We start from the raw sequence: 22,531 nt of genomic DNA on the forward strand, positions 1-22,531 counted from the left end.
CGGGCCGGCCGCGGCGCCGGGAGCCGGAGCGATGCCGCGCCGCCCTGCGCCCGCGCTGGCCCCGGCCGCCTGGCTGCTGTTGGCCGGGCTGCTGTGCGGCGGCGGGGTCTGGGCCGCGCGAGGTAAGTGGCGGGACCGGGTCGGGGCTTGGGGAGTCGGGTTGGGGCGCGGGGTTCGGGGCCGGGCGCGCGACTCCGGGCCGGGGCGCAGGAGGCCGTGGACGCGCGCTGCAGGCGCCGAAGGGGAAGCCAGGCTCCGTCCCGGGCGCGGCACCAGGTCTCTGGCCGCCCCCATTGCACCAGCTCCCGGTGGTGGCTGCGCGGGTTTGGGGGGCTGTGCAGACGGGCGGAAAGATCGGTCCGCCTTCCTTAGCGCCCGCGGGCTAGGGATGCAGCCCCCGGCTGAGATGCCGTGTACGTGTGTTGGGTGCTTAGATGCTCTTAAGGCTGGGGGTGCACGCACAATTTTTGGTGTGTGCTTACATAAGAGCCCACTCCTCCGCATGCCTTTCCCAGATCTCGATTATCTGCTGCTGCTGCACCGCGGACGCGGCATCTTCGCCCTTTTCCGCCTCCTTCCAGGGTCTTTTGAACGTCTGTTTTAAAACGAGGCGAGGCTGAAACTTCTGGCTCCCCTCCCACCTTTTCACCCAAGGGTGAAATTATGATGAGGTTTACGACCACGGTCTCACCCTGTGTTGGAAATCTTCCTCTCCTTTACCCTCGACGCCTTGGTGCAGTTTTTTTGACGGTAATTTAGATCGTGCCAAAACGAGAAACCCGTCTTTGGTTCCTTAGAGCCTAAATTATTTTATGGTTACTTGGCAAAAATTTGTTAGTGAATCAGTTGTTTCGTTGTTGTTGTTTTAACCTTCAGTCACTTAACCTTGTAAACGTTACACGCTTTCTGATATTGACTGATCTTGCCAACGAAAAGCTTACGCATTGCAGATATATGCTTCCGAGTGGATCTTGGAATCGTAAACATTTTCCTCGGCCTTAGAGCAAAGTAATCTAGGTGTAGTCTATAGAATACTTGGATCTATTATTCTGGGTTTTTTTTTAATCAGAAAAAAAATTTTTTTGGTGGAGAGGGCTGATGGAAGGCCAGACGAAATGGTCATATTTCAGTTTGGCAAGCTTTTAAAAAATTGTCATTTTCTCCTTCTGGGCATGACATATCAAGAGAAGTATGGTGTTCACAAGTTAAAGGGCAGGAGAAGCAAATGCTTCTTTTGTTCTGTGTTCGTTTCTTCACATCGAAGATGATAGACTTTGAATACTTCTTTCATTTATTTCATTTCTAACATTCTTTTGACTCTGTCAGATTCAGATATTAGTCACTAAATATCTGATTGCTGTCAGTTTGATTTTTAAAAGTTAATCAAGCTAAGTTTGGCATGTTCTTTCTGGATGTGGGCTGGAGTAAGTCTAATATATCCAAGAAAAAAGGTCAAAGTTTGCTTCTCTTGGGGAAAACCCACACAGTTTAAAAATATGTGCTTGGATTGGGCATTTTGGCAACAGTTCCAGTATATTTAGTTTAGTTAGTGATAATATTTCTTGTTAAATAATCCGTATTTTCTTAGGTTTGTCCATTCACCTCCATTTGCTTTTCATCACTGAATTAACAAATGGGCTAGTTAATTAGCCTATTAGCATTATTGGGGTACTTAAACAGCAGAGAGTTCAGCTATCAAGCATCTTCATTATGGTGGACTAACAGAAATCTTAACTGAAAGTCATGCCGAGGACTTGAGTCATTTGTAATTTGCTAACTTTCTCTAAGCTTTTCTTGGTGCATTCGAATCCTTGGTCTTCAAAATAAAAACACATTTTAAACATCAGTTATTCTGTTGCATTTTTTTTCCAGCTTGCAAGTTAGAAAATGTCTTGTGAATGTTACATGAAATGTTAATAAAACGATTTCACTTTGAGGTGTTACATGTAAATTTTGTATGTAAATAGGCATTTTGTGGAGATACTTTCTGTGGGCTCATTTAAAAGATGATCTTTTCAACTAATATCTGAATTTTTAATCCTGTAAGACAGTGTGACATTATGAACTGCTGTTCATACTCTAGCTACCTCTAATAATAATGGGGTAAAGATAACGTGTAAACTGCTGGAGAGAATCTTAGGTTTTGTGATATAAATTCCACTTAAATTTTAATTAGTTATTTTATGGAGAACCCTGGATTTCAATTTAATTGTAGCCATAGTTTTAAAAAACAAACAAACAAGTAAACCAAACTATTAGGAGAAATCTCCTTGGCATGCCCTAGGCTGCTTTGCGTCTCTCCAGTCTGTCAATGATCAGAAAATAGAAAATTTAATAGGGAAAGTAGAAAGCTTATATGAATATTAAATAAAAATAAATGCACTCCTACAATGCATTCCAATGCCAAATAAGTGATATTCACTGTTATCTTCCTGTTTGCACACAGACTTCTCAGTAAGGTCTCTGTGAACCCCAGAGCCCTCCCTCCGCTGCTTCGCTTTTTCTTTTCTCCGTAGCGCTTACCCCATTCTAACACGCTCTGCTATTTACTGATTCTGTTTATTGCCTGTCTCCCCTCACTAGAATATACCCCAAAATGGAAGGGTATTTGATCTGTTTTGTTCACATATATATCCGGTCACCTGTACACAGTAGGCACTCAGTATTGTATGAATGAATGTATTAACTATATTCCAGTTTAGGCAGCATAGAGTTTTTACATCCTAATTTTGACCTGACAGATAAATGTTATATACTGAAAAAGCATTACAGACATAGAGTATAAAGCAACTTAAATTCTACAACACGGATATAAGAGCTCACTAGTGTATAATTTTTCAAGGATTCATTCTGTTGATTGCAGTGTTGAGGATATGAGATCATGAACGTCTGTATCAGCCTTTGAAGGCTGTAGTTCTGTGGCTAACGCTTTGAGTTCATTTTTCAAAAATACTGTAATTCTCAGCTTTTTTTTTTTTTTGAAAATGCTTTTATTTGTTACCTTGTTTTTCAGAAGCAACATTGAGGAAAATGTCATTTTACTATAGACTTCAATATGATACTTAATTTAACATTTTTATTGCTGAAAGTAAATATTACTTATTTCACGTAAGAGACCTATATTGCTACGGAAATAATAAAATATTAATAATTCTGAATATGTTCCAATTTAAGAGCTGTAACTCGATTAACTGGAACCGTCAGTTAACTGGAATCCAGGTTTTGGCTGCAGACTATTTTTAGAGAAAAAAGCATTAAAACCAAGCAGTTTCCCAGAAATTCTTTTTCAAAAGGAAGATTTAGTCATTCATATCATACGTTATTTGATTTTGGAGCCAAAAAAAGCAATTCAGTTTTAGGTATGATGAGTATAACAAATAAATGAAATTTTTATGAAATAACGGTAACATTTTTGTATTGAAATAAGAAAATGCTGTCAGTCCATGACACTAATTTTAGGACTTGGTTAAGCTTATTAAACCAATTCTTAATGTTTAAAATGAGGAACCTGAGGGGTGTTAGATTTTTAAGACATGAAAAAAAAAAGGCTTGAATTATTTTTTATTATTGCTTTCGAACGCAGGAAAACAATATTTTGGTAGAATTTTCATTTATAAGAGTTGAAACAAAGTGGATTTGGTTATCCTGAAGATCATCCAGAGTCATATTTCTCATGCATTCTGAGTAATTAAGGTTTTAGATCATTATGCTTTAAAAAATATATGTTGCTTTTTCTGTGGTCATGATTTGGTAAGAGCAGAGGTCCTTAAGAAATACATCTTTTATAAGTGAAATTCAAGATACTGGTTTGTGATAAAATACAGATTTTAGTAGAGCTTCAGGAGTATAGATTCAAGGTTGGTGGAAATAATTTATACAGTGTCATGTTCTTCCACTGTTAAAAAAAGAAAGCCTCAGAAATGACATTTTGACACTGGTAGAGGCTATGCAAAGCCCAGAGTTAGGAACCTTCAAACTATGACAGTCCCCCAGCCCCGCATGTGATGCTGATGCAAGGTACCCAGGAGCACCTAAGGGTTGGGGCACAGCATTCCGTGTTCCTGATTTGATAGGTCCTTTCTCCCTTATGTTTTAGATATGTTTTTGTTCATTTTCTCATTTAGCTGTAGGATGATATTATTATTAGATTAAAAATTTCCACAAGATCTGTTGCTAAGGCTTTTTAGTTTTAAAATTCTAGGCAAAAGATTCAGTTACTTCAAAGTAATTCAATTTATAACATCTTAAAAACCTATAAAAACACATCTGAAAGTTAACTTCCTTCCATTCCAGAACCCCAGTAAGGAGGTATGTCTTAGCAGACTAGGGGGAGAATTGTGTTTTTCTACTTCACCTTTGGTCAGGCATGAATATGTTTTGGACCACTCTGAGTCTCTTGTGACAAGAACTTCTATAAAGTCTGCTACTTTTCAAGTCTACCTTGATCAGTATTTTTTTGAACTTACTGTTTTAGGGCCAAAGAAGACTTTCTTTTCCTACATCCATTGTTTTTTAATGTTTAAAACAGGTTTATTGAAATATAACTCACCATAAAATTCACCCTTTTAAAGTATACAATCCAGCGATTTTAGTATATTCACAAAGTTGTGCAACCACTATCAATATCTAATTTTAGCGCATTTCATCACCTCCCCCCCCAAATCCCATATCCTTAGCAATCACTCCCGATTCCCCCCTTTTCCCTATCCCCCGGTGACCACTAATACACTTTATCTCTATGGACTTAACCTATTCTGGACATTTTATATATATAGTATATGGCCTTTGTGACTAGCTTCTTTCACTTAGCATGATGTTTTTTCAGAGTTTACCCATGTTGTGGGTGTCAGTGCTTTTATTCCTTCTTATGGCTGAATAATATTTGCTATAGACTGAATGTTTGTGACCCTCCAAAATTTGTAAGTTGAAACCTAATCCCCAGTGTGATAGGATTTTTAGGTGGGGGCTTTTGGGAAGTGATTAGGTGATTGAGGGTGGGGCCCTCATGAATGGGATTAGTGCCTTTATAAAATACTCCAGAGAGCGCCCTTGCCACTTCAGCCACCAGCAGACACAGTGAGAAGATAGATGGCTGTCTGTGAACCAGGAGGCAGAAACTCACTGGACACTGAATCTGCTGGTACTTTCCCCTTGGATTTCCCAGCCTCCAGGACTGTGAGAAATAAATTTCTGTTGTTGGTAAGCCACCCAGTCTGTGGTGTTTTGTTATAGAGCCCAGACAGACTGAGACAATATTCCATACTGTGTGGCTAGACCACATTTTGTTTATCCGTTCATCGGTTGATGGGCATTTGGGTTGTTCTCCACTTCGTGGCTGCTATGAATAATGCTGCTGTGAACGTTAATGTGCAAGTTTTTGTGTGGACATGTATTTTCAGTTCTGGGTATGTGACTGGAGTGCAGTTGCTGGGTCTTAACAAATCTGTGTTCAACATTTTGAGGAATGGGCCGAACTGTTTTCCAGTCTGCATTCACTCTTGACTTCCATAATCACTCCAGGAACATTTTTCTAATCAGATACGTATCTCACAATTGTTTTAAGAATTTTCTTATGACAGTTTTAAGTTGCTGATTTTTTTCCTACCCTAGGGACAAATTGGCATTTCATCCAACCAACTCCTTCCTTCCCCACTCTCCCTTATCATTTCTACCCAGGATCTTAGACTTTGAGTTGAAAGGAACTTGGAAAGTTCTGTCTTCTGCACTTCCTATGAAACAGGCGTTTCCTTACACGTCCCTGACAATTGATCATTCAGCTGGGCATTTGTTAGCTCACAAAAAGCAAAACGTTTCTTCAAAAACATTGTTTTCTTCAAAACATTGTTTGGGATTTCAGTCAGCTTTCCTTAGGACTTAATGTTATCCATTCTTCAAATCTTTGCAGGCATCCAGCCCTGCAGCTCTTTGTTTTTTGCCGCCTCTCACTTTAAGAAAGGCTGAGAGCATCTGTGACCCAGTGTCTATCCCCGAGGCCCTGATTTCTGCCCGTGATCTGAGGAGTCAGCTAGTACAATGCTGCAGACCCAGTGATTGGGGACATCCCCCCATCACAGAGTAAATATTTAGTGCTTAATCTTATGAAAGAGACTGTAAGAAACACTAGGATTCTTAAACTGACATTTCTTCATTCATTACATTTTTGCTAGCTAATTGGCTAAAAAGGACTTTGTTAAAGCAAATTATTTTGTCTGGTCCTTTGATTTATTTTTTAATTAACTATTCATTGTTTACCCTGTCTTCAATCATAGTATAAAATGCTTAGAAATATGTCTTTAGATTGAAAGTGAATTTTAATACGGTAAAAATGGATGTCATCTTTATTTAAGTGTAATGAAGACATATTTATTCTGAGCTCTTCCTAAATCTTAAAAATATTTTCTTGATACAATACTTTCATTTTAAAGACCACCAAGGGAAAAAAATTTGAATGTCATAAATTACTTTTATGAGGTTGTCTATTAAAGTGGTTTTTAAAGAGCAAATTTTATTCCATCTGAAATGCAGAACCCAGTCACACTGAATTTTGCATATTTCAGACATAGTTAATGATGAATATTGATGGGACCAGCTGCATAATCAAAGTGTGGGGCTCCTTTGTTCAAAAATTATTAGGAATTTCAAGATGGCATCGGAGCATTAAACCAAGCATGGAGCCCTGCACACCCAAGAAACTGGTCCTGAGTATTGACAGACTTCACGTGGCTGGAGTGTGAACAGAATGTGGGCCTGACCCTGAGATTTTAGCCAGAGCCCTCGGTCCTCTGGGCACCCTCCCCATGAACCAGCGGCACAGCCCTCCTCAGCACACCACCCTCGATCCCGTCCCCTCCCTGGAAGACTTTTGTTCTTTAGTGGCCTCAGGGTGGAGGCTACAGCTCTTCTATGCCCCCCCCCCAGCACCTGCTGAAGGACAAACTGTACAGGGTTTACAGTAAGCAGTGAGAGCAAGTGGTGGAGTCTAATTGAGGACTAGGGTCACTTTTGACTTGAGGGAGTAAAGCCTTTGCGCCAAGGAGATTATCTTCACCTTTAAAAAACCTTGACTAATTCATGCGTTTCCTGTTACTCATGGAACTAGTAACAAGGATAACAGAAGTAATTAAAATTCTTGGATGATCCCTAATCTGTTTTTTGCTGTGCGTTTCAAACACATATCAGAGTAGCTAGTAAGCAGCAAGATGCACCCACTGGCTTGAATTTAATTTTCTCCCCAGGCCGTATTCACTCTGGGCCACAATTTTTAAGACCAGTGGAAGGACAGAAAGGTAGGCAGCAGCCATTCACGTATTTGTGTTTCTCCTGGTATTTCTGCTAGTGCTGTGTGAGTGGTAGTGTCCCTTGATAATCCTGCAGCCTGAATTATAAAGCCCCGAATTGGCAGTGTTTCTGGTCTTACTTCTGAGTTGTTTGTAAATATCCATTAATAACTGCCCATGATTCCTGAATAAAGCATTTCATTTGGCAAGAGTTTTAAAAAGTGCATGCCCGAGTGTACAAAGCGTTCTGCTTAATTAAGAGAAGCAGCTAATAGGTATCTTACAGACATTCAAAGCCTAGAATAGAAAATGAATTAAATGCTTTTTAAATGTGAAATCTGACATTTTAAAACATTTTCTAACTGGAGGAAGATGTACCAATGTGATCGTTTAATAACATAACCTCTCTTTCCCCGTAATGGCGACTTCAATTAATAACTGTAGCGTTAGTATTTGATGAAGTTTTAGAAAGGCCATAAATGCCAGTAATTAGTACATATTTTCTTATTCAGTTGATAATGTTTATTAACCCCACTTTCCTCTAGAATTATTCTTTCTGAATATTGAAAGGTTTGATACGTTTACCAGTACTTTAAAAAAGCAATGCGTACGGCAAGTATGTCTTCTTTGCGTTTTTTTCCTTTTCTATTAACATAGTGTATGCTTACATGGTTTTCAGTTCTGATGGACAGAGGGAAGCCGGGGCAATGAGAACGCAAACATGGGCCACTTACGGCAGGCTTTGGTTGTTTAGACCTGAAGGGAGAAGGCTAAAAAGGTTTCTCAGAATTTCTGTTTTATCTCAAAACTCAGCTCAGGAGTGCAGGAGAGCAGATAGGAATTTGGAGCAAAAGCCTTGCCTTGGAACAGAGCAGTCCTGACTATACCTTCTTATCTTTTGGAAACCCAAGTAGAGACAAGTAAACTGAGGCAAGCTGGTGCCACAGGCAGTGATGGACCCTGGACACCAGAGAAACCCCCAACAGTGGCTAACAAAAAGTTAGTCCATGTCTGGTTCCAATCAGATTGAGCTCTTTTCTCCTGAGACACTCAGGCACATTTTATTTCTCCGTGCTGATTCCCTGGGTCAGGGAACTCACTGCAGCTGAGGCTCCTTGACTCCCTCAGCTCCGCGCCGTCTGCCAATGCCTGTTCTTCAGCTGCCTTAACCCAGCTTCGTCATGATGTATTGTCTCCTGGGACCCATTTCTGATTCCCAGAGGACCTGAGAAGGCCATTCGTATCGCTCTGTTAGGAATTGAGATCGGGACTCAAGTTTTATTTTTCCCCTGGAAACATGGTTACAAACTGCTTATACTCCAGAAGTGATCATCACTAACCTGTTTGACCCATAATGAATGAAAATCAGGCCAATTTTGCAGTAAAACACGGCACACACACCGTTATAATACTAATAATTATCTAAACCAGCGATGAGGTGCTAGGTGAAGTTTTGTGGTAAGCAGGTCTCGAAGTTGCTTAAAAGATTTTGTGAGGAGCGTCAGCCATGATCAGCCATTCCTTGAGGAGCCTGAAGCAAGAGAAAGGCCGAGAAGGAGGAGCCCGATGATCTGAGTGACCTAACCTGTGACAGGAACCGGGGGTAGTTTGTTGTGATCTTGAAAAGGAAAAAAGGCAGCAGAAGAGAGGAGACAAATCCCCTGGTGCCCAGTTGCTCCAAGAGTCTGCAGTGGAGGAAGAGGCCAAGGTGTGGGAGAGGCGGTGGGGGTGGGGGGGCATTGAGGGAAGGTGGATGTGTGTGGCGGGCCCTCTGCAGGTTACGTGTTGACCACGCCAAGAACTGCTTGTCTGTGCAGGTCATCCCTTCAAGAGACTACTTACTGATGTGCCTCATTTAAAGGAATGACTCATGGTCTGATGGACTGAATGTTTTTCATCAAAGAAAATTTTACCTAAGAATTCCTATTTAAAACCTTGCTTTGACTTTTCCAAGTCCCTGAATCTATATGAATTCAGTTTACTCCTTTGTAGAATTATTTTGCTAAATCAGATGTAAAAAAAATGTATTTTACATAACCCCTCAAAATTTTTTTTTTGAGAGGAGTAGATTATTTATTTATTTATGTATTTATGTTTTAGAGGTGGTACTGGGGTTGAACCCAGGACCTTGTGCATGCTGAGCATGCGCTGTACCATTTGAGCTATACCCTCCCCTGCACCTCTCAAATTCTTGATTGGATTTGTAAGTGTCATTTCCTGGAAGTCATCCTTTCTTTTTTTATTTTTAATTGAAGTATAGTCAATTTACAGTTGGTAATTTCATGTGTACAGCATAATGTTTTGTCATACGTGTACGTACATATGTTTGTTTCCATATTCTTTATAGGTTACTGCAACATGCTGAATATAGTTCCCTGTGCTCTATGGAAGAAACTTGTTTTTTACATCCTTTTTAAATAATGGTGACATAGTGAATTCTAATAGTAACAGTAAAGGATCAGCATGAAGGCTTCCTCTTCACACTGATTATATAGGATAAGTTGGTCTCTAAGGCAGTGTTTTTCAAAGGATGTCATGTGGATGGATGTTATTTGGTAAAAAAAGGGTCTGTTAGTCACCTAAGTTTGGGAAATGCTGTTAAACAGTTTTCACGACTGTAGGACTACTCGGAACCTTTAGTGTAGTCATGTGTGTTGAAGAATTGCCGAGGTATCATCAACTAACTTGGCCATGGACTTGTCTGGGAGCATGTTGTGGCACCACTGTTCCACAGAATGTACTTTATATTGCTGCTCCAGATTCCCCATCCACACCCCCACTGTAGAAAATGGAAAATACGATTTACTACAAAAAAGAAAAAGTTAAAGTGACCTAAAATACTGCATTTATGAGATCATGAGTCTTAACACTTGTGTATTTCTAGATTTTTTTTTCCCTTGTAAAAATTTATCTACATAGGCAAAATTTTAAGGAAAATGAGTTCATTTTATACCAGGTGTTTCATAACTTTCTCAGTGTCATTCATTGAACATTTGTCCCAGGTGTGGTAGGTGTAATAGTCTACTAGAGAGATGTAACAGGATCTATTTTACTAGTCCTTAGGGATTTCCAGACTCTAGCTCAGAACCCCTGTGCTCTCCAAAATTATTGAGGATGTCAAAGAATTTGCACTTAATGTGGGTTTTATCTATCAATATTTGCTCTATTGGTAATTAAACTGAGAACCTGTTAAAATATTTATTAATTTATTTAAAATAGCAATAATAACCCATTTGATGGTAGTGACATCTTTTTAATGAAAAATAACTACATATTCCAGAACAAAAGCCGGTTTAGTTGGAAGACTGGCATTGCTTTACTTTTTGCTAATCTCTTTCATGTGGGCTTAAGAGAAGGCACTGGGATTCTGCATCTAACCAGTTGCAATCTGTTATTTGGTTGAAGTAGATGAAGAAAATTTGGCCTCACACAGACACATAGCTGGAAAAGGGAAGCCTTGAGACCCCCTGAAAGGATCTTGGGGACCTTCCGAGAGTCTTCAGACCACATTCTGCTAACTGCTGCTTTAGGGCAGTGGTTGATATCGATGTCAAAATACAGTGGGGGAAATGTCACCAGTCACTTGCTTCTAAATAACAGTTGAAGTAGCAAAGCAAAGTTTGCAAGTGATTTTCTTAAAAAAAAAAAAAACAGAGAAATTAGGGTTAATGTACTTATTCCTATAATCATGTCTCTTGCTTACATTGTCACTTGCTTTCTTGAGTGAATTTTTAGAAATTTTTTTCATTCTTGCGTATACAGATGGGGGGACCCTCACTACAGACCTGGATTTCCCTGCTGTGTCTGTCCAGCACATTCTGCTACAGTAAGGGGCCCTCGTAGGTGGGCAGTCAGTACCTCCATGTGTGGAATCAGCATCTTGTGTGCTTGTGGGCTATTGCTTTGGTTTTCTTTTTAATTTCATGACAGGACACAGTCTTAATAAGAAGAAAGACAAAAATAGGTGAAAAGTATAAGCAGGTGTTAAGTAGATGTATAAGTAGATGTTAAACTCAGATTTATTTAGGCTTTTTCTTTTTTAAAAAATTAATGTATTGTTATTATTTTTAATTTAGGGGGAGGTAATTAGATTTTTATTTATTTATTTGAATGGAGGTATTGGGGATTGAACCCAGGACCTTGTGCATGCTAAGCACACACTCCACCACTGAGCTCTACCCTCCCCCCTGGGCCTTTTCTTTGGTGGTGTGTACACTTATGCATATTGTTAGTAATTTCTGTAGAATGAGATCTGGGGAAAATTGTCTTTTTTTCAATGCTTAAAAAAAGTTCAGTGCTTTAAAAAAAGGTTACTATCTTTGTTTTTCCTGACAAGATGGCCCTTTTGAGACTTTTACATGGCTGATTTAATTGTAAAAATGTTTTTTATAACTACCACGATGAAAGAAGTCTGTTTGTTTTATTTTCCTGAAAAAAAATCTTCAGGGATTTTCTCAGAACCTGGAGTACAGTTGTCCATGGATGTGTACGTTTGTCTTGGTGGAGAGTGTTTGTTTTGGTGTTTCCCTTGATTACCAGTGAGCTTGTTCTCAGCTACGTTACATTTCATAAGTCTGGTTTCCCCTTTAGAGGTCATCTAATCCTTTCTCCCCTTTTATAATAAATTCCTTTACTTTTAAAATCTGGCACTTTGTCTTCCCACTTAAATAATCTCTTGTTACTTGTATATCATTGCATTAGAATGTTAAGTACCTTTAAACCACTAAATTTTAAAAAAGTCTCCTAGTCTATCTAAAAAAACCATGTGAATTAATGTGGCTAGAATTCTAGAAAGGAAGGGATTTTAGAAATCATTTTGTTCAGTCAGCCCATTTTCCTGTAGAGGAAACAAGTGGAGTTGTGTTGTCAGGATGATGTTTTCACAGCTCAGAATGTGGAAAGTAGGAAACAGTGGAGAACAGTCGAGTATCTTTAACCCCATTTCTTTCTGTAATAAATAGTGTTCAGAAAGCATACATTTGGGTGGCTTGTTATGAACCTTTCATGTGCGTGTTGAGTCGGGAAAGATGATGAAGTTGGAGTAGAATTTTAAAAATTCTGAAGAAAGGCTCCATTATATTAACAAAGTTACATCCCTTTAAATTTTGTAGCACTTTTTTATTGGTGTCTCAGAAATTTGCACACTGTGCTCGAATCAGTTTTGGAGTTGACAAGAGCTTTAGAAATGATCTGGTGCAGCTTTCGGTGGTCTCTTCTCTATCATGGGTCCTGACATCAGGCGACCAGTCCCTCCTGAAAGTCATTTAATCAGGAACTCCTTCCATTTCGGAGGGCAGCCTTCACTGTCAGAAAGTCCTTGATCTCAGTCCTGCCTCTGATCCCCACAGAGCAAATGCTGGCACTCTGGGAGCGTGGTGGGTGGTGAAGAACGTGGACTCTGCAGCCAGATGACCAGGATGTGAACCCGGCTCTGCTTTTCACTTGCTGTGTGTGCCCCAGCAGGCGCCTTAATCTCTCTGTGCCTCAGTTTCTTCATTTGTAAAAAGGAGATAATAGTACCTGTCTTACCAGGTTGCTAGGATTAAACAGATTTTGAAAGTGTTTAGAACACTAGAATATATACATCATGTGTTTGCTGTTTTATTAACTCAATTCCATATAACCCCCCCTTTTAAATTGAGGTGAAATTCACACAGTAAAATGAACATAGCATTTTAAAAATTTAATAAACTTTATTTTTTAGAACAGTTTTAGGTTCATAGCAAAGGTGAATGGAGAGTACAGGCCCCACGTGTGCACAAGCTCCCCCGCTGTTGCTGTCCTGCACCACAGTGGTACGTTTATTACAACTGAGGAACCTACACTGACATGCCACTGTCACTCAGAGTCCACAGTGTAAGGTTCACTCTTAGTGTTGTGCATTGTCTGGTTCTTGACAAATGTGTGATGCCATGTATCCAGCACTGTAGTATCATACAAAATTGTTTCACAGCGCTAAAAACTTTCTGTCCCCTTCTGTCCCTCCCTCCTCTTGAACTCCTCGTGACCACTGATCCTTTTACTGTCTCTGTAGTTTTGCTTTTTCCAGGATGTCATGCAGTTGGAATCGTACAGTATGAAGCTTGTTCAGTTTGGCTTCTTGTACTTAGTAATGTGTTTATGTTTTCTCCATGTCTTTTCATGGCTTGATAGCTCATTTCTTTTTAGTACTTCTAGTACTTTTTAGCACAAATATTCCATTATTTGGAGGCACCACAGTTTATTTATCCATTCATCCCCTGAAGGACATCTTGGTTACTTCCAGGTTTGGGACAATTGTGGATAAACATCCATGTGCAGGTTTTTGTGTGGATGTAAGTTTTCCGTTTATTTGGGTAAATACCAGGGAGCAGTTTTGCCGGGTCACACAGTAAGCATATGTTTAACGTTGAAAGGAGCTGCCAAAGTGTCGTCCAAAGTGGCTGCAGCATTTTGCATTCCTTCCAGCAGCGAGTGAGAGTCCCTGTTGCTCCACATCCTCACCAGCATTTGCTGTTGTCCGTGTGTTGGAATCTGGCCGTTCTAATGCGTGTGTAATGGTACCGTTGTTTTCATTCGCGATTCCCTCATGGTACGTGATGTCGAGCATCTTCTCATTGCCTTCCTTCACCTGTGTATCTTCATTGATGAGATGTATGTTCACATCTTTGGCCCATTTAAAATATTGTATTGTTTGTTTTCTTGTTGTTGAGTTCTTTGTGTATTTTGGATCAGAGTCCTTTATCAGATGTGTCTTCTGCAGATATTTTGATTAATGTTAGTGGTGTCTCTTTCTCTCTTTACTTTTCGTCTGTATGTGTCTTTATATTAAAAGTGAGTTTCTTATAGAAAACATAGTTGGGTCTTGTTTTTTTTGATCTACTCTGACCGTCTCTGTCTTTTAGTTGGTATATTTAGACCTTTGATATTTAAAGCAATTATTGATATAGTTGGTTTAATATCTGTCATATTTGTTACTATTTTCTGTTCGGTGCCCTTGTGTTTTGTTGTTCTTTATATCTTCCATACTTTTTTTTCCTTTTTGTGGTTTTAATGAGTGTTTTATATGATTCCATTTTCTCTCTTTTCTTAGCTTCTCAATTATACTTTTTCTTACTTTTGTCTTAGAGTTTCCACTGTACATTTCCAATTAATCCAAGTCCACTTTCAGATAACACTGTTACTACTTCACGGGTAATGCACGTACCTTATGAAAACAAATGATCCCTGAGTCTTCCCTCCTGTCCCTTGTGTCATTGCTGTCATTGATTCACTTATATACAGACGTGTCCAAGAGCATATATGTGCAAGAGCAGACTTACCGGTTAGACCAATTAAAAGTAAGAAAAAATAAAAATAAGAGAAATATTCTATCTTCACTTACTTATGCTCCAGTGATCTTGCTTTCTTTATGTAGATCTCAGTTTCTGACATAATTTTCCTTCTCTTTGAAGAACTTCTTTTAACATTTCTTACTGGCAACAAATTCCATCAATTTTTGTTTGAGAAAGTCTTTCATTCTTCACTTTTGAAGGCTAATTTTGCAGGATACAGAATTTTCGGTGGTTTTTTTTTTTTCCTTCTTAACACTTTAAACATTTCATTTTGTTCTCTTCTTGCTTGCATGGATTCTGAGAAGTCAGATGTAATTCTTGCATTTGCTTCTTTGTAGGTAAGATATTTTACCCTTTCTGGCTTCTTTCAAGATTTTTTCTAATCTTTGATATTTGGCAGTTTGAATATGACATGCCTAGGCGTAGTTTTGTTGTTGTTTTTTGCATTTATCCTGGTTGGTGTTCTCTGAGCTTCTCAGATCTGTGGTTTGGTGTCTCACATTAATCTGAGGGAAATTCTTTCATTACTGCTTCAGATGTTGCTCTGTTCCTTCCTTCTCCTTTGGATATTCCCATTTATGCATATGTTACACCTCCTAGAGTTGAACGAGTTCCCAGAGTTCTTGGGTATTCTGTTTCTGGGTCTTTTTGTTTTTTGTTTCTCAGTCTTTTTTTTTTTGCTTTGCTTTTCAGTTTTGTCATATCCTCAAACTCAAAAAGTGTTTCCTCAGCCTTGTCCAGTCTCCTAATGAGCCCATCGAAGGCATTCTTCGTTTCTGTTAGCGTTCTTAATCTTTAGCATTTCTTTTTTATTTTTTTCTTAGAATTTTCATCTGTTTACATTAACTATCTGTCCTTGTATGTTGTTTATTTTTTTCCATTAAACCACTTACCATATTAATCACAGGGTTTCCCGTCCTTCCTTCCTGCCTCCCAGATAATTCCAACTTTCCTGTCATACGTAACTCTGGTTCTGATGCTTGTTCAGTGTCTTAAAAATGTGTTTTTGGTTTTTAGTATGCCTTGTAACTTTTTGTCGAAAGGTGGACGTGGTGTCCTGGGCGGAAGGGTGCCTTTGGTGATGCAGCGGTAGGTGTGGGAGTGGCACTGTTCTGTGGTCCTGGGATGAGGTCCTGGTCTTTCATTGAACCTGTGCCCTTGGGCTGTGGACCTCACCAGTGCTTCTCGGGCCCCTCCCATCCTTCAGTGGGACAGGATGGCTGCAGTGGGCTGGAGTTGGTACTTTCCCCTCCCCCAGGTAGATCAGGCTCTGGTAAAACCCCAGCGGGTTAGACTCTGGTTAAAGAGTTAACCTGTTAAGAACAGAATGCTCTGGAGTATTTTCAGATGGTTCCTTCCCCCCTCCCCCTGCTGGAAACACAAGGTGGGGGGGTTTCTCCAGTATTTACGTGAGGACCTGCTAAGGTTCCTGGAGGTAAAATGCACAGAAGTGTGGGAGACCCCGATGACTGGGGCCCCCTGGGGTTTTCAGTCTCAGAGCTGGCCACACGGACCCTCCAGCAATTCGTCAGTGACTCTGGCACTGGCTCCCGGAGGTTTCTGCCCGTGGGTTTCTGCTCTTGTATGTTGTGGTTATCTGTATCACCCTGTCTGTCTCTACCATTTGGGAGGCGCCAGTTTGCCCTGTGACCTCACTTCTCTGATGGATCCAAGAAGAGTGGTTGCTATTTCAGTTTGTTCAGCTTTTCACTTGTTAGCACGGAGTGGTTTCTAAGCTCCTTACATGCAAGATGGGAAACCAGAAGTTCTCAACATAGTGTTTTAAGGTGTATAGTTAACTCAGTGGCATTTAGTTATTCACAGTGTTGTACAACCACCACCTCTGGTAGTTCCACAACAGATCATCACCCCAAAAGAAAGCCTCACACCCATTAATCAGTCCGTCCCTACTCCCTCCCCCCTCATCCCTGGTAACCACTAATCTGCTTCCTGTCTCTATGGATTTCATTATTCTGAAAATTTCATGTAAGTGGAGTCATACAATATGAGACCTTTTACATATGACTTCTTTCACTTAACATAGTGTTTTTGAGGTTTGTCCCCATTGTAGTGTGTATCAGTACTTCCTTTTTATGGCTGAATAATATTCCATCTTATACATAGACCGCATTTTGTTTATCCATTCATCTGCTGATGGACATTTTGGGTGGTTTCCACCTGTTAGCTGTTGTGAATAGTGCTGTCATGAATATTCATGTATGGGTGTTTGTTTGAGTACCTATTTGCAGTCTTTTGGGTATATACCTAGGAGTGAGACATATGGTAATTCTGTGTTTAATTGATTGAGGAACCGCCAGACAGTGGCTGAACCATTTTGCATCCCCAACTCTCCCCTCCCCACCAACTTTCTACATTTCAAAATAAAGCATCCTTTGTTTCTTCAGCTGTTCTTCATGGACATATTTCCAAAATCTCCGCCAGCCTGCCTGGTCTCTTTCTCCAGGTGCTCCGTGGTGTAGATACCGCCTTTCAGACGGGGCAGAGGTTAATAGAGTTCCATTCACAGGAGCGGAGTTGGAGTGGTGTGTGGCCAGTACCCCTTGTCTAAACTTCTCAGACAGACCCCCACGTAGATGTTGAGCCCTAACCCGAGGCTGTGAACCACTGTGGGGCTTCACGTCCACCTTCATTATGTTTCTCCTTGCTGCATGTGACCGGCTACTCCACGCTGCCAAGTAGTTTGAATCCTGACTGCACATGTCCACCTGTCCATCCAGCTTCATGTCACTATCCAATTCGATGTAAAGGTTGAAGAGTGCCAGCCAAGAATGAGCCTTTGACAGGTTACCAGAGACTGGTCCAGCGTTCCCTGGGTTTATTTATCCAGTGACCTTTATTTATCCATCCAGTGAGCGGGATGGTCATTGTAAGTCCCCCGACCTTGATTTCTGTCCAGTTTCCATCCTGCCGTCTTGTTCTCAGTCCCCAGGAAATGAGGAGAAGCCTCGTCCAATCCGTTTCCGCAGTTCAGTGCACTATTTGTAGGGTTTCAGGTGGGTCGTGGTGAGTAAAGTTTTCACCAGGGCGCTTGGTGCTCCATAAACCGCAGCTCATGTTACTTTTCCAGCTTTCCTCTGACTTTCCTAATAACCCTCTCAAAAGAGGAAACATTTAATACCTTGTGCTTGTGAATAATGTCACCAGCTCTTGGCGATTTTCTTTCCTTCTCTAGAGGCACAAAAACTTACCGAGAATTTTGTCCGTGATCGGTGTCAAACTCATTGAAATACAGTTTAAAATGTCCATCATCTTCTTATTTTTGAACCGGGTTATTATATCCTTCACAGATCCTTTAACGATCAACCATGGTGTAGGTTAGCAGTTCCGTCTAAGTTTTCTCAATGTCCTGGGATTTAAAACACCCAGAATAACTCAGGGGAAGTGTATCTTCTTCACGTCTTCCCCAGTCCTGGACATTAATTATCTCATTATTGTATTGGTTCTGCTCTTCCTAATCCAGACCTGCTTCTTGAGAGACTCAGTGGCAAAGTAAGATTGAGATGTTTCATTTTGTGTTTGTCACAAAAACCTTTACACTTATTTTACAGATGATGTGAGAACGCTATGTAAAAGCCGTTGTCTTGCTCATGTTAGTATTGTAGGAATGTGAGCAACAAAGGAGCAAAAAGTAGGGGAGCGAGGACAGAATCTTGATTTTTTTTTTCCCCCTGATTAGCTACCAGGGACCTTACTAGACAGCTCTAGTCAACTCATGACAGTACTTCGGGTGCCAGCTGCTTGGAACGTTGCATTGATATGAATGTCAGAAGGTCTTGAATACTGTGTGGCCTTTTCAAACTGTATGTGATAAAGTTTTCCATTGTACATGAAGGTCAGGAGACTAAAAAAACACACAGAACTTGGAAATTAGCACTGGACTATTATGTTACGATTCAGGACAGCGCCCTGTCCTATTTTAACTCAAGACAAACGTGATAATGATAAAGAGGAAAGAAAAGGGCAAACCTGGCCTGTATTTTCTGATAACGTTGCAGAACAGGGAACTGAAGGAAACCATGGCGTGAGCTCCTTTGTATTGCTAGGTTTCTGATGGACTTGCATTGTAGGAGTTAAGGGATAAATGGATGCATACAGATCAACAGCTTGAAGTGTTCTACGAGTGGTTTGGCAGGTTTGTACCTGTCATGCTGTGTATTTAATTCTGTAGGAAACTTTGTATGTCGTCAGAATAGCTTCCATGCACGTAAGATATGAACTGAGGTGCGTTAAAGGGCTCTGTTCCAAAATTGTTTTCCTCCACCAGCTGGCGGGGTGCCTGCATTTCTTACCTTAGCTTCTACTTTTGTATTCAGTCATTGAAGTTCTTTTGCAAAATGCAGGTGTCCTCACCCTTCATCTGCACCCAACTCAAATGAGTGTCTCAGACCAGCTGGCCAGTCCCAGCAGGAGTGTGAGGAAATGGAAAGCTGGAGCAGGTACATTTTGCTTTGGTGTAAATGAGGAGGTCAGGAGGATCTGGAAACACACACTGATGGGTTGGGGACGGAGGCAGGTGTATACCTTGGAAACCCTGGCCTGCCAAAGGAGGCTCCAGGAGCCTGGTGGCAGCTTGTATAGAAAGGCAGTAGGGTGACCTGAAGATAAAGTTCACAACGTTGTGTTGCCTTGCCTGAGAAAAATGCTGTGCATCACATTTTAGAGAACGCAGTCACGCATGAGATGGCTGCTTAAGGAGGGCTCTTGTGTAAAACAAAAGTGGTGGCCGGAGCTGGAGCCAGTTACAAGTGTCCTGGAAGAGCAAAGCCAAAGACAGGTCGCTACCGAAATAGCTCTCTGGGGTGAGGGTGGCAGTGGTTGGAGGTCGGGGGATGTGTGCAGAGGGCAAGAAAGCATTTAAGAGAACAGAAGTGAAAATTGTCCAGTTTCTCTTAAAGAGAGCTCTCCAAATGCCTCTGTTCATGAGCTGTGGGGGATACGTTTGTTCGTCGTTGGGCAGTGCGTCAGAGTCTCCCGGAGGACGTTCCGTTCCAGACCTGCCCAGCCCCAGGTCAGTCTGACTGACTCAGACTCCAGGGTGCGGCCCAGGAGGTGCAGCTGAGGGGCGAGGTCTAGAAGGTTCTGCCCTGCACCCTGGTTACAGAGCCCTGCTGTGGTACACACACTTGGGCATGTTCCTTGCCCTCTGTGGTTTGGGCTCCCCTCCTTTTAGGATATTAATTTTAGTAAGTGAAGTTTCTTCAGTTTCCCACCACTCCTGGCCACAGATCAACATCTGAATGAGGAAGACACTTTCTCCAGCTGCACACCTTCCTCCCTTCCCTGTCACAGAACTGTGTTCTGGAATATCTCACTGTTCATGCAAGAGCAGCCACTAGGGAACAGAGCTTGTGAAAAACTTTTAGGACCCCCTGAACTTAACCCGAGCGCCCACCCACATTGGTCAGAAGATCCCAAGTGCCCTGGGGATGTCGGCCTCCAGACCACCCTCTGGGTCACCTGTTGGGTGTTGTGGGATTCTGGCCAGGTGCCTCCTCTGTTCCCGGGGATGCTGTAGCTAAGGGCCCAGCTCCCGGCACAGGGGACCAGGATGGTGGCAGCATATTCATTACCAGGACCCGAGAGAAATTCTGTGACCCTGGAGCACTTCCACCTGGACCCCTCCCAGTGCAAATCCTAAGGGAGACCCCTTATTTCCCAGAAGTTTAAGGACCGTGTCCTCTGCACCTCTCCCATCACCTGGAACTTCTGGAAGAGTCGGGGTTGGGGGGGGGAGTTTTTTTGCCATTAGAAATTGTGTTGTCACCAGAAACGAGGCTCCCACGCTAGAGTGGCTGCCACGTCTCATGTGTGACATTCAGCAGTGGCTCTCAGTTACTACGTGAGTTTCATGATGCTGACGACGGAACACAGGCATGCTGGTTATGTTAGACCTGCTGGTTATGTTTTAGGTTGGGACCTGGCCTGTTAATTTGATGGGGGTGAATCTCAGTACTGAGTAAAACAGAATTTGATTTGAAAATTTCACTTCTTATTAGTGACATGTCTTCATTTGCTCACCAGGAAAAATTGTGACTATGATATTGTTACCTTGGAGAATTAAATACAACTTACCACGAAAATCTGAGTGCTAGAAAAATGAGATAATGGGCAGCTGAAGGGCAGGTAGCCTCTTTAAATGTTTAAAAAAGTTTGTTGGAGCCTTCTTTAAAAATCCCACTTTTTTCTGACAATAGTGAATGAAATATGCTAACCACCTTGGTGGTTTGGGATCAGTTATTCTGTGCTGCAGGTGGTGCGTGTAGGTCTTCACCGACCCCTCTGTGGAGCAAACCTGGAACTTCTTTAAAGAAGGAACTCCTTACACTGTTATCTGTCCTTCCATCTACCCACCCAGTTTCCTTTTCATCTTTCTGTTAACAGTGATCTAAGAATGTTTAATTATGTAATTAACCTCCTGAATAGTGTAATAAAGATGCCCATCTATAAAACTAATTAGGGGGGAAAGATGGAAGTAACCCTCTTGAAAGTTGTTTTTTTAAAATTGTTATTCTCAGTAAAAGCATAATTCTGTCTTTCTTTATTACTTGAGCTTCTCACCATCACTCAAAGCATACTCCATCATCTCAGCTTCATATTAAGTTCCTTGTTAATTTCAGCCTCTCTGTGTCCCTAGCCTTTAAATTCTTTAAAAATGCAGCAACAATGTCTTTCCTAATTTGTATTTCTTCCCTGGCTCTTTCCTGGGGTGATGTGGGGAAGTCTCCATGAACTGTTCAGCTATTGCTGCTGAAGAGCATGAAGTTCAAGTAGAATTTGAGAATGACAAGCATAAAAGAAATGTAGCTTTATGGTTTGATTCCAGGTTACACTGAGGCTGCAGAGGCAGACGCCAGGTTTCTGAGGGTCAGCTAGTGGAGATTCCACTGGGTAGTGAGTCTTACTGGACTAGGGTGGCAGCAGGAGGATGGAGCCCGTAAAACCTGCCACTTGTTGTGTGTGTTTTCTCATTTCCCCCTTGGGGTGAGGGGTTCTTGGCTTTCATTAGGTTCTCAAAAGAACCCGTGATCTCAGGGGGGAGAGTATAGTGCAAGTGGTTGAGTCCGTGCTTAGCATGCATGAAGTCCAGAGTTCAGTTCCCAGTACCTCCTCTAAAAATAAGTAGATCCAATTACCCCCCCAAACAGAAACAAAACAAAGAAACAAAAAAGAGCCCGTGATCTGAAAAGGTCATGACCGTTGTTTTAGGAGGTCCTGCCTCTTCACTAACAGACCTTCAATTATTTGTCTCTCAGGTGTTGGGGTGCTATGTTTCACCCAGATTTAATATCAGAAACATTAATTTTATTTGACTTTTTTAAATCCTAAATTTTAAGAACATCACACCCTGATTTCTCAAAAATAGCACTGTGACTGTTGTTGTCTCTTGTCTAATGTAGCTAGATCTTTGGGAAAATCAGTCCCAATGGTAAGAAAATCGAGCCTACATGGTGCCCAGCGCGTAGCTAGTGCTCGGGAAATACGTATTGTATTTGATGTTGAATCCGCAACATTAGCTATATTCAAGCCAGTAGAATTTTCAGATCAAAATGGAAGTGAATTGAAATATATTGACAAAAACATTTATAAAAATGACAGTCTCAATGAATTAAAAGTCCTCAATAAGACATTAGCAAATCAAATCAATAATGTACAAAAAGAATTACACACCATTACCAAATGGGATTTATTCTATGTGCACAAGGCTGTTTCAGTATTCAAAAACCAGTAGCCCACCATATCAACAAGTTAAAGAAAAAAATCACTTGATCATGTCAGTTAATGCAGAAATAGCATTTGATGAAGTCTAACACCTGTTCATGATAAAAACTCCAGCAAGTTAAGAATAGGAGGGGAACTCTCAAAACCTGATAAAGAACATTTATAAAAACCCTACTTAATAGACATACTTAATGGTGAAAA

General features: G+C 41.0%; 1 protein-coding gene across 4 annotated transcripts in view; it reads left to right on the forward strand.

Moving 5' to 3' along the window:
- Window positions 1–22,531, forward strand: part of CLSTN1 (calsyntenin 1) — a 66,498-nt gene continuing 43,967 nt past the window's right edge. For all 4 annotated transcript variants that reach the window (XM_031465533.2, XM_064494078.1, XM_064494077.1 and 1 more), the window contains exon 1: window positions 1–122. In XM_031465533.2, the coding sequence (XP_031321393.2) occupies window positions 32–122 (91 nt within the window). In that variant the 5' untranslated portion in view covers window positions 1–31. The remainder of the gene's footprint in view (window positions 123–22,531) is intronic.

Source organism: Camelus dromedarius, chromosome 14, assembly GCF_036321535.1.
Source record: "Camelus dromedarius isolate mCamDro1 chromosome 14, mCamDro1.pat, whole genome shotgun sequence".
Classification (NCBI taxonomy): Eukaryota; Metazoa; Chordata; class Mammalia; order Artiodactyla; family Camelidae; genus Camelus; species Camelus dromedarius.